Below are 13,237 nucleotides of genomic sequence, written 5' to 3'. Positions count from 1 at the left end.
ATGGTCTGCCCGCCTTGGCCTCCCAGATGCATTGAAGTGACTTTCCTAAGATATTTTGCCAATAGATGGTGGAAATACCAGACTTTCAGTACTTTTGTCGCTGTACATTACTGCTTCTTGTAATTAAAGCTTTATATTGTAAACATTTATTGTAAACATTCACAATATTTTATAACACCATATATGGATTACTATATACATGTGTGTGTATATATATATGGATCTAGAATATCTACATTAATTCCATTAATTGAACTTTTTTATATGACTGGCATTAAAAATGTTTCTCTATGAATTTCTTTATGGGTCTCTTCTGGTGTACAATGAAACTATTATTTTAGTTTTACCTGATCCATAGGACTTTATGAAAATGTGCTTTGGTAGAAATATTGTTTATTTTCAGGCACTTATAAGTCTTTTGAAATAACAGTAGTATTTTAAAATAGATACTTCAAATTCTCTTTCTTCCATTCTGGGCATTCCCTGCTTCTGTGGTTTAAGCCAAACCCAAAATAAACCTTTTAGTTTGTGCTACTAAGATTCAACTTGTAAAAGAAAAAAAAAAGTTAGACAATATAAGTTATAAAGTTAATATAATTTAAACTTATTAGTCTACTGGGAAAAGATTCTAATTTTGAAGACTATTAAATGGGAATATTTGTAATCTTTAGGCCCCAGAAGTCAGCCTTACCAACGTTAAGAAATAAATGCACATAGATGATGTTTTTTAGGGCTGAATGACAAACATGACCTCTGCTAATCATTTTGTTTGTCTAAATACAGACTATAACAAAATTGATTTGATTCCTTAATTATAATTTATTGAAAGGGTGGTTACAAATTTCACTTATTCTTGCTATGGTCACTAAAGCACAAACATTTTTGTGCTCAAATATCAACCTATCAATAGCTACCAACTGTAAAACCAGTCTTTAGTTTTTCAAAGTCAAAATAATTAACTTGAAATATATTTCACTGTCAAACTAAGTTGTAAAAGAATTATTTCAAACAAATGTAAAACTTATTTTTATTTATAGAAACAAGCCAACACACAGTAAAACTGAGGAAAAAATACAGTAGTTTTTTCAATATAATACCACAAGCCATTTTTTCTGTCAAGGATCAAATATTAGATACTATCACAAAATATTTTAACACCCATTCAAAGCAAGAATCATTCAATTGCCCCAGGAAAAAACACACTGAAATTATTTTACATAGCATCATAAGCTAGGAGATATAGAACATTTGAAAAACAGTTCCAAAAAATGGAATACTAAAGATGCAACATTAATTCTTAGTACATTTGTTATGGTAATGAATTAAAGCATTATAGAATATATTCAAGTCAGAAATCCTGTAGTATGAAGACAACTACCTTCATATGTGAAAATATTAATTATTTTGTATTAATAATAATTATTTTGGTTTTTATATCAGATTTATCCTCAGATTTTCTTTTCTGAATTTGTTATTAATAATTTGACCCTGGAACACAAAAAGATTTCATTCATTCTATAATACTTTGTTTTAATTATTATTTAGAACATAAATCAATGTAAAAATATGGGTATATACATACACAAATACATAAAACTAAAAAAGAAAAAAGTGGCATTTAATGTTTAGCCATAATAGTATATGACATACTACAGGTCACACATACATTTTCATTCACGATAACTTAGTATGCCTAATTATTATGTTAAAACAATATTCTTAATATGCTTATGTATACAATGGAATCATAAAATTTGCGTGATTCAAACCATTTACACTGTCTTAGGCACTCAAAAGAAAGAAACTTTGTTCTGAATAGTTCTTAAATTTTGACTCAAATTGGCTGAGGTCCAATTTTAATTGAGAATCATTCTCTAATACTTACTGTCCTATGTTCCTTATGATTCCAAATGTTGTCAATGATACTGAGTGGTACCAAAAGGGCTGGATGGAGGGGGTGGGCAGGGATACAGTGGCTGCTTCTGCATTTCCAGAACTAGCATCCCAGACAGCCCTGTCCTGGGCTTACTCTGAATAAACCTATTGCCTCCAATATGAATATCCATGAGGCCCCAATTAACATGGGTTTGTCTAATCTCTGATATTTGGGGTGAAGGATTAGGTTTAATTTCTCCCTAGTTGTCATCTAACTAAATTTTAGGTAGAGACAAACTCTGAAGTCATAATTTAACACTCCAAAAGTCCAATTAAGTTACAAAAACAGGCTTTAGAGTCTGAAAACATCAAACTTTAACCTAATTGGGTTTCTTGTGTAATAACAGATGAAAGTTGGGTTTCTTAATTATTAGTGGTTGTCCATTCTAGAAACTGTAATAAGCTTGGCAGAGTCCTGTGTATTATTAAGACTGCTTAGTGTTTTTTTCTCTAAAACCATATCCTTCCCTCAATCATGGAATAAGACTTCTTTGATGATGATGGAAATTCTATATGTAAAACAAGTATATAATTAACCCAAGAATTTCACTGATTTCCTTCACAATTGTGTTCCAAATGAAATAAAAGCTAAGTAGTTTTACACTTTAAAATACATGCTCCAAAATTAACCCATTAAGCACTTAATAATGCACTCTAAATTGTTTCTTTACCATCATCAGTTAATACTCATCAAATGCCCAATTGACTAGTTTATCCCTATTGTTGGACATTTTTAACGTATCACATTACTAATACCCACATAGAGGCATTAAAATTGTATACTTGCAGGATCTTCCCACTGTTAACTGTGAAAAATAAAATAAGGTACTGCAACACATTTTTTTCTTGACTGTAAGCTGTCATTTGGCATCGTATCTCAGGTCTTCTCTTTGGTCAAGAAAAGGAAAACTTCCCTTCCCAGAATACTTTTTCAGTTTCTCTTCTTCTGAAACAGACAAGCAGGTAGGTTCCTTCCAATTTGAAATATTGTTTTGAGATATGTGAATTCCACTTCTGGGTATGTAACATTGAGAAAATTTAGCAACCAGACAGATGAAACTTCTCAGCCTAAACCGCAGAGAATAAGACCACATATTTGCCTAGTGCAGAACTAGCACCAAGATTTCATGTCTCCCCAGCCCATTTTCCACTATCTCATCTCCCAATACATTTAAAAGGAGAAAATACAACTGGGTAGGGTGATATGCACTTTTTGTGAGAGTTGTTCTCAGAAATAACATTCATATTGAATTGTTTTGCTTGGGGGTACACATCAACATTTTGAAGTGAGATCTATAGGTTCTGAGGTTCTTACTTTGGAAATGGATTTAGAAAAAAATGGGTTCATCTTAGTTCCAAAGCAAAAGGCTTTAGTTTTTGAACTATCAAAGAGTTGTCAAAAGGACTGACAGTCTTAGAGTGCCAGTTTACTGAGATGCTACTCTAACTCAAATAATGAATTAATTAATTTAGTTATGGCTTATATTGGACAGTACCCTTTAAGAGACATATTTATTATTTTTAGAAAGAATTTGAAAACCTAGGGAGCCCCTAGGTTTATAATCTCTATAAAGCATTTGGAAACATGATTTTAGGCATATCTGTACTAGGGAGCCTAAGGGCTGAGAATTTCGAAAGGCAGGAGAATGAAGAGGAGTAAACTTATTGCTTCCAGGTTCTCACAGTGCTATCCAGTTCTCATTTTCTTATCTACAAAGGTAAAAAAGAAACTCAATAATACCATTAAAATCATGCTGGCTAACATGGTGAAACTCTATCTCTACTAAAAATATAAAAATTAGCCGGGCATGGTGGCACCCTCATATAGTCCCAGCTACTCGAGAGGCTGAGGCAGGAGAATTGCTTGAACCGGGAGACGGAGGTTGCAGTGAGCCGAGATCACGCCACTGCACTCCAGCCTGGCAACACAGCAAGACTCTGTTTCAAAAAAAAAAAAAGCAACTATAACTATTACTTCCTCTTAAGGATGCAAAATATTTATGATGTATCCTCAAATCATTGCATGATCTCTAAGAAGAAGAAGAAGCCAGACAAAATAGCTAGGAAAAAAATCACTGAGTTCCATTAGTGAAAAATATAATAACAACAGCAAAGTAGTGTAATTGATCTCTGTTTAAAAATGGAAAAAACTGAGGCTCCTGGGTGGTTTTGATCTACCTGCATTCAAAGAAAAGCAAGTTCTGTCTTTAAATTGGAAAACTAATCAGGCAGGAGAAGTCAAGCTGAGTGGTCACTGAAAATATTGTCCAATGAATCAGCAGATCTATATTTAAATTTTAGGATTTTATATCCCAGCCATGAAAAGAACCAATTCTAGTTAATAAAAAATAAACTGGAAAACATCTGTGCAATTTTGGAGATCCCAAGGCTATAATAAAAGCAACTGCTAGCATGTGTATAGTACTTTACTATTTCTGAAGCTCTTTTAACATATTTGATTTCATTTAGTCCTCTCAACAACCCTATGAGGTAAGTGTTATCAACTCCATGGTAAGTCAAGGAAACAGAGGCTTTATATGTGTTTAAGAAACTTGCCTAAAGTCATGGATTTAATAATGAACAAAGCCAGTCTGAGCACAGAGCAGTTCTCTTTCCATCTGTCACCCATGTCCCAACCCTGTCTCATCTCTGCTTTGCAATTGTGAGATGAGTGAGAGATTGGAAAGACAAAGCTATTTTTAATTAAACATGTTGGGACACTTTATATCCTGAGTCACTCTTTAGGATACTCATATTATGAATCTGAATTCCCCAAACATGAAGATAATGATCTTGTTAATATTCAGCATAGCACAGGATACCCTTGTAACACAGATCAAAATACGTTTACAGTGTCCAAGAGAAAGTCCTTGTCTACTCTTTTAATAAAATTTGGTACCTTGAGCAATCATTTTCTACTCTTTTAGTAAAATTTGGCTTTCTTCATACAAATCTGACTAAAACAACCTCGCAGTGGGGGAAAAAAGATATTTTTGGCCAATCAACATTTCCTCTCACCTTCAGCATCTCAGTTATCATGCTTTTCTTTACCAATAATATTTGAGGAACTGAAAGGAGGCCACTGCCAGTTGTAAAGTTACCATTTTGAAATGCAAGGTGATTGATAGCTTCTAATAGAACTCTGAACTGGCCATAATGAGCAGGAGCTCATTATGCACCAGGCACTTGTACCCCTAGGAGGTGCCATCCCATCTCCAGGACACCGTTTAAGGCTGCATTTTCCTGATGCACAAATTAATTTTATTGGATGAAAACATAATTTCTCTGAAGTTTTCTCTGAATACTAAGGCTGATGATGAGCTCTCTTTGTTCAGAAATAGTGCCATACATTATATGACTTTTAAACTAATCAAGTCTTACTTACGTTAGAAATGAAAATAAAAGAAACCAACAACAAAATATAAAGCTAGGGTGGTTACGATTTTCCTTTAAAAACATAACTTCTGTTATATTTCTGGGAATTAGACCTGCATATTTTAGTACAGCATGTTTTCATTAATATTCCATACAAAATAATGTCTAGTTTTTGGTAGCAATGTGAAAATGCAACTAGACACACAGTCTTGTACCCAATGAATTGATTTATGGTTATATCAGTAAAGTGCATTTGTTCTTGTGATTTCTAGCTCAATTCAGCTAATGGACCAAAAAGTCAATCACAAGAGTTAAGTTGCATGAACGCAAGGCTCAAGTTGAAACAGGAATGAATTTGACGGACTTGGAAGATTTAGGCGAGTCCTTCCATGTACCCATACTGTTTGTTGGGCTTCGACTGTTAGAATAAAAAGTCTGTCTTCTGCTCATACTGTCAGTATCTTCTTTGTTGAATTTTTCCTTAATGTTTTGGCAGCATGGGAAGCTTTGAACACAGTCTTGAAGGAGATGGCCACTAAAAAACATGTATATCCAGGGATTACAGCAGCTATTCAAGGAACCCAGTAATGCCGTGATGGTGATGGTAGGGTTTTCCGATTCTGCATGAAAAATATAAAGGGAAATTATGTAATGTAAGTAACTGAGCCCTAGAGGAACTCATTTTTATATTAACTAATTAAAAAGGAAAAACCTTCTGGATTAGCATAGAAAATGAACTATTTTGTTTATCAATCAGGGAAATGGGGAGTGTTTGAAAATTGCTTGACTATGAAATATTTTTGTAAGCAAGATGCCTTAAAATTAATTCAAGTATTTAAAAAAACTATCAAAATATTTAAATAGAATGAGTGGGAATTTTATGAGGTTAAGACTATTAAATAATTCATTGAAAAAATCTCTATCTTCGATACTCGAACTAGAATGTGCTAATGACACAGCAGTTACAGAATGGCTACGATTTTAATGAAATTTTAAGGGTCCATAATAACCATGTATACTAAATTGTATTTATCCTAATAACTCAGGAAAAAATATTGCATTAGGGATCAAGTTTAGTAGTTTGAAATATTCTTGTAATATGAAAACGGTACAGAAGTCCCTGAATGATATAAGCTTTAGTTGTTTTTCTCTGGTTAGAAATTTGGTTTGATTTTAAAAGAAAACCGTCTGTGACTGTGGTTCAAACAAATTATGTTAAGAAGAACAGCAGAATTAGGAAATTCCAACAGGATTCTAAAATATTTTATGATAATTAGCACTGGTAAACTGCATAAATATTATAATCTTTCACAGTGGAGCTACTGTGCTAATAACATACTTTTTCTAAAAATAAGAATAATCAATGAACACCGACTTTTCCTTGATTATTAAATATAAAGTTGGATCTTCTCACTCTTGTTATGCCAGAAAACAATTACAGGTTATTATTTAATCATACTGAGTGCTAAGATGCTGCCATCAAAGGAGCAGGAGCCATCATAAGATGGTGTTCACAAAGAATGAAAATCACCAACATATCTATGCACAAGTGAAGTTTTTATTACTTGTGTGTAAATCCTGCTAAAGCAATAATCAGACTGAATTTCTTTATTAAACAATATTAAGAGGCTTCTAAGATCAAGCAAGATAAGAAACAGTAAACAAAAAATAGTGTTTATATTGTATTTTTCATTATCACTGGTATTATAGTCTGTAAGAATATTTAAGTTAAATCCATACTGAAATGTTTTATTTGCAAATATAACTTCCAAAGCATATTACATACCTCCCCTACTCCAATTCCAAAAAGCAAAAGGAGACAGCTACTCCTGGATATCTATTTCCTGTTCCCAGAAACATTCTGGTAACAACTGTACCACTGAATTTATTTAGTTTGAGTTCCAACAAGCATTGGAATTTATTTAGTTTGAGTTTTTGTCTTTACTAGAAGAAAATATTTTCAAGATGCAAAATTATATAATTTTTTTGCAAGTCACTGTGAAGTTAGTTTTTTTAGTTTGAGAAGGAATTAAAATCAAACACAATAGTAGGTGTAGAGAACATTTCCAGTAAACTACTGTAAGAGTTGTGTGGAGAGGTGTAGAGCTGTGTGGTCAAACTAGTGGTGAAAGACTAATGAATCAGTCTAACGAATTTAGTTTATCAATAATCCTGCTTTGAAATACCAAGAAAAAAGTGTTAAAGTAATCATTGTTAGAAAAAAATACACAGATTATAAAGAGAAAGGAACATTATTAGCTAAATGCCAAATTGGAATTACTTTCTAAATAATTTTTCTCCAGCTTTCTTTAGAAATATATGTCTGCTTCTATCCTTGCCCCTGAGGCATTTCTACACATTTTTAAAATTAATTGTAATACTTTTCACAATCCAACGAAAAGCAGTTGTGATAGTAAAGTATTTTCCTGAATCCAACAGACTTGAAATGGTGTTAATACAGTAGCTAGTGATTTGGCAGAAAGTCGTTATTCGGCTTTGTAGTTGCCTGGCTGACTCGAGGACACAGCTTCTGGAATTGTCTTAGGATCACTGTACACTACAAATGCAGAGTCCTGAGCCCCATTCCAGACATTCTTAATTAGAATGTCTGCATGGGGAATCCAGGAATTTGCTTTTTAAAAAAAAAATTTTTTTTTAACAGTGTTCCTCCAAGGTGCGACTCTTACATACACACAGAAGTTTAAAAACTACTGCCCTAGAAGATACTATGAAGAAAATTGCTAGCTTCTCTCCCTCTCTCTCTCTCTGACTCACACACACACACACACACACGCACAACACACTCCTATCCCTGCACTTTCCTCTATTTTCACGTCACGTACCGGTCCAGACGGACTTGGGATCCCAGACAGACCACATCTGGATGATGAAAAAAGGCGCCCAGCAGACGATGTAAGCTGTCACGATCACAAAAGTCATCTTCACCGTGCGGATCTTGGCCCGGGAAATGGACTTCACGCTGCTGACACAGGGTGCAAGCAGGAACCCCTTTTGGAAGGCGGTACCCGCTTGCTCTGCACCCTTGCTCTGGCGCGACGCCGTCTTCCCGCGGACGTTGCGCCAGATGTTGTAGCAGATGAAGCCATAGCAGGTACCCAAGATGACCACGGGCGCCACGAAGATGCCGCCCGTCATCCAGGTCACGTAGGCACGAGAACCCCAGGGCTGGATGAAGGTGGCCCAGCAGTCGCGGGCCTTGGTGACATTGTTCACCTCGATCATGGAGAAGACGAAGTACTGCGGCATGCTCAGCACGAAGCTCAGCACCCAGGCGGCCGTGATCATGAGGCGCGAGCGGTGCGCGGGCTGTTGCAGAGTCCTGAGCGGGTGGCACACGGCGATGTAGCGGTCGGCTGTCATGACTACCAGCATGTAGGCTGACGCGAACATGCCGAACACCTGCAGGTGCTTCACCACGCGGCACAGCCAGTCGGGGCCGCGGAAGCGGTAGGTGATGTCCCAGCACATTTGCGGCAGCACCTGGAAGAAAGCCACGGCCAGGTCGGCCAGGCTGAGGTGTCGGATGAAGAGGTGCATGCGGGACGTCTTGCGCGGCGTCCGGTGCAGAGCCAGCAGCACGCTGCTGTTGCCCAGTACGGCCACCGCGAAAGTCACCGCCAGCACGGCGATCTCCAACTTGGCCAGCTCCTCGTTGCGCACGTCCCTCGGCGGGCCGTTGCCTTCTCCGAGGGCTTCGGCCTCCCGGCTCGTGTTGCCAGCGCCGGTAGCCAGAGGCCACCATGAGCTGGAGTTGCCCGAGGGCCCCGCGTCGGGACCGGCGGAGAAACGCATGCTGTCCATGCAGCGCCCACTTGGCCCTCTTCGGAGCCCCAGCCCTTGAGGGCCGCTCCCTGTCGCCTCGGAGGACTCGGGCTCCTCTTCCGAAGCGCACCGTCCTTGGCGCGCTCGCCGCTTGCCTGCTCTGCGATCCCTCCAGTGGGCGTCTCCCGGAGCAGCGTCCCGCCTGCCCACTGAGAAGCTCTCAGCAGGGTGAGCCGGCCTCTCTCCCTGCTCTGCCTTTTTTCAACTTCGGCGAAGTCGGGAAGGTGAGTTCGAGCTTCCGGAAGCACTGGGTTCCCAACTCAAGTATTTATGCGGTGCTTGTTTCCTCGGGACGCGCTCCCTCTCGCGCAGAAGACTGCTGGTTGCCTACTCCCGCTCCCTGGAGTTTTATTTTATTTATTTTATTTTTTCTTCTCCCTACGTGGGTGTTTGTCCTCTTTGCATCACTGTTGAGGGGGTGGAGCTGGGAGACTCACAGATACCTCCGCACAGTAGGCGGGATCGTGGCGATTTCCCGCCTTTCCCTTCCCAAAACTTGGACAACTGGACGCGTCATGCGTTTTCTGGGCTCGTAGCCTTTTCCACAAACTTCTCTCACTAGACTTCCTCGCTAGCCTCCTTAACCATGCATTTGACTTCAACAGGCACGCTAAGCGCGGTACCTGGAAACCTCCAGTCCATGTACCGGCGCTCTAGCTCCTGCACCTGAAGCTGGCTCTCGACCTCACCTCCTCCAGTCCGGGTTTCTTCCTTCTCACCTAGCTCACCCGTGCAGCTAGTCTGGCAAATTTTATTCTCGAGGCAAATTTTCCCGGGGCAAACAGTTCTCCCCACTAGTATTTATTACCCTATGTTTGCTACGGGAAGAACGCACTCGTCACTTTGCAGCCCCCGTGGCTGCTGTGCCTGTATTCAACAGCGGGGTTTAGGGGGAGTGTCTCCTGGTTTTCTCTGTGAAAGGCTAGGGACTTAGGGAGTTTTCTCTAGATTCCTGGGGGTTTCTGCAGGAAAAGCCTGATTCCCACAGCGGGGATGGCGGAAATTTGGCCGCAGTAGTCCGCGGGCACCGTCTGGTTACTACTGAGTCGTGGGGACATCTTTTTGGGTGGACAAAGATCAGCTGCCGGGCAGCGGCCACGGAGGCAGTGCTGTCCAGAGCAAGGGACAGAAAACCCGCCCGGCTCCTGCGCTCAGAAGTGCGAAAGAGGAAATCTCAAGAGAGGAAAGAGACCCAGGGAAGGAGGAGAAACCACCATCTACCTATTAATCCCTTACTCTGAACAGCTGGAGCCCCTCCGCAGGGGCCGGGGGAGGCAGAAAAGCTATCTCCCTCAGCTCTGTTTTAACGTTGGTGAATATATGCCTCGAACGACAGCAAGGGGGAGCTGTTTTCAGGCAATTTTACAAGAAAGGAAGAAAGGAAGCCCTTTCTACCTACTGTGTAGATGTAGGAGCGTGACTTTGTTGGTCAGAACGTTTCTGTATTGTGGCCATGGTATAAATTTGATTTTCTTAGAAAAATAGCTCCCTCTGTGAAACGCAGGCAAAAAAATGCAAAAGATTTTATTCATTGCAGTTCTCAGTAATAATTCCACTTTACTATCCAGTTCATTCATGCAGTTACCAAGGTTGTCACGTTAAGATGCTGGACTTGAAATCTGGAGTCCTGCTTCCTGTGGCTAGATAATCCTGGGTCTGCGCGTCTTATAAATGGGAATGAAAGGACCTGCCTTTCCTGTTGATGAGGTCATCCAGAAGATCAAGTAAGACAATGTTCTGTATGGGGGAAATGCTCTAAAAACTGAAATCTGTGTTGTATTGGATCATTTTCTCCAAGATATCCAGAAGGCAGAAGATTGAAATGGTCAGGATGGAAGGCAATAGGTAAAAGGATTCCAGACCACCTGTCTGGAAAAAATCCTTCAAGCAATTAGGTAATAGTCACTGACACAGAGAATTGACCTTCTTTTAAGTCACAAATTACACTATTAGTGCTCCTGATGAGAAAGAATGTTGATGGAACCTAGTGTCTGGGTATTGCAAAAGTGGTCTGTTGGCCACAACCTAGTGATTTTGTGGCTCTTGGCCCTACACACTTTTAGTGTCTTTTCAGGAGAGGACATCTGTAATACAGGCTCACCAAAATCTCTGTGGAGGTTCTTATTCCAGGAGATAGGGTGGTGGCCTCTCAGGAAATCATCTGTGTCAGACGATCTGATCCAATCATAACACTGTATCCAATTATCCAATTTATAAAAATAACCTCAGGTTATGTTAGTGGATACAGTTGGAAGATATTATTGTTCAGTGACAACAGTACCAATTATCCATATATATTAAATGTATATGTGCCTGATACATAGATGTATGTGTATATGTATGCATCTGAGCATTCTATCAACTATCAATCATCTATCTATCTCTCTATCTATCTATCTATCATCCATCTATCTGTCTCTCACTGGTTGTGCTGGATGTCATGGGGCCTAGAAAGCAGGAAAAAAATGTTCACTGCAGATGGTAGAACCAGTCCCTTTTTTTTAAGCCATATAGTTTTAAACATGTTTTTTACTTAATTTAACTGGTTCTATATACAAAGGATAGCAGGACTATTACAATATAGACTCACTACTCATGTGCCTCACTGGACCTGCTATTAAAATTACCCCATAGAGAGTAAAGTAACTGTGGTTTTAAAATATGAAAAAGAAAACACCACAAACAATATTTTATGTGGCACCTTGTGCTTTTTCTTAGAGCAATTTATATTTTCTCTGTACTTTTTGTGTTATTAAGATTTACCTTTTCCCTCTCTTTGTAGATTTCAGTTAACAGATTTTAGGTGTGAAATAATGAAAAAAATATGGAAGTTGTTCTTACATATCCTGGAATAATCATTCTCTTTCATTTACCAATCTTCTTTCCTCTCCTTTTGTAATTCTAGATATTTGAGAAATACTTCAATTCATGGAAGCAGCTATCTCCTTCACTTACTAGCTGTAAGACTATGTTTTCATCTTCAAGTTTCAAATTCTTCATCTGTAAAATCTTGGTGATTAAACACAATGCAGTTGCTGCAAGGATTATATAAATGGTTGTTTAAATTTCTGGCATTTTACCAATGTTCAAAATTTTTTTTTCATACATGTAAATCCTCCATATTATCTGCATATTACCTGCTATTAACATTTTCCCTTCCAATTAAAGCAACATATTCCCAATTTACATATGTGCAATGAGAAGAGTTTCATGGTTAAATATGTTGGAGAAGTACTGTGTATGCATCCCACCCTGTCCTGGTGATTTATATATAAAAAGGACCTGAGAAACTTCAGAAAAGAAACTTACTTAACCTTGTTCATCAATGTTTTCCAAGGTTATTTTACCATGGAAACCCCACATTCTTTTACTTTCCCCATGGAATGGTGATGAACATGTCACAGGACAAGGTGACAGAGCAGGAGCCTTGCCATCTTGGACAAGTACTGCCATTTTAAAGTTCACTTTATTCAAAAACCACCTAAATCCAAAGGGCATCAGCCTAATGGCCAAGGCCAGAATGACCATAAGCCACAAATGACATCTCTGACCAGAAACATTCCAAACCCCTCCCTGACCAGAGACATGTCAGCCCCAAGATAATCTCCCCTCCAACTAGATACATTCCAACCCTGCAATTGACTTCTCCCTTATACAGAAACATTCCATGCCGGTGATAAGTTCTCTTACCCTAAAACCAATAAATGACTCTTAGTCTGTAAGAGACAATGGTCCTGACTGAAATTTGACAGAAGCCCCTTTCAGGTTTATTCTCCAAAATAAACCTGTCTTTGACTGCTGAGCCACTTTTTGTGTTTCTTTGCATATTTGATTGCTTCCTCTGCCCTATTGTTTAAGCAAAAATGCAGATTCACTGAGCCAGATGAAGGCATAAGTGACTATTCCTTTACCCTCTTCACATGTAAATTATCTTTTCAGTGAAAGACTAATCAAAGACTCAAAAGAACGCAACTGTTTGTCTCTTATCTACCTATGACCTGAAAGCCCCCACTTTGAGTCACCCCACATTTCCACATTGAACCAATGTACATCTTACATATATTAATTGATGTCTTATGTCTCC

General features: G+C 38.6%; 1 protein-coding gene across 1 annotated transcript; it reads right to left on the bottom strand.

Moving 5' to 3' along the window:
* Positions 1-1,016: 1,016 nt before the first annotated feature.
* AVPR1A (arginine vasopressin receptor 1A) lies at positions 1,017-9,689 on the bottom strand. Its single transcript, XM_010382944.2, has 2 exons — positions 8,154-9,689; positions 1,017-5,930 (listed from the first exon to the last, which is right to left on the bottom strand). Exons 1-2 carry the CDS (start codon positions 9,130-9,132, stop codon positions 5,644-5,646), a joined length of 1,266 nt encoding a protein of 421 aa, XP_010381246.2. The 5' UTR covers positions 9,133-9,689; the 3' UTR covers positions 1,017-5,643.
* Between the last annotated feature and the right edge of the window lie 3,548 nt (positions 9,690-13,237).

This window comes from Rhinopithecus roxellana, chromosome 10, assembly GCF_007565055.1.
Source record: "Rhinopithecus roxellana isolate Shanxi Qingling chromosome 10, ASM756505v1, whole genome shotgun sequence".
Taxonomy (NCBI): Eukaryota; Metazoa; Chordata; class Mammalia; order Primates; family Cercopithecidae; genus Rhinopithecus; species Rhinopithecus roxellana.
The sequence above is the reverse complement of the archived record's forward strand: the minus strand, read 5'-3'. Positions and strand labels throughout refer to the sequence as shown.

Excerpts from the sequence above, each read along its gene's own strand:
- AVPR1A (XM_010382944.2), bottom strand. The coding sequence starts at position 9,132 with ATGGACAGCATGCGTTTCTCCGCCGGTCCCGACGCGGGGCCCTCGGGC. Across the intron at positions 5,931-8,153 it reads TCCCAAGTCCGTCTGGACCG|AATCGGAAAACCCTACCATC; the intron begins GTACGTGACGTG and ends TTTTTCATGCAG.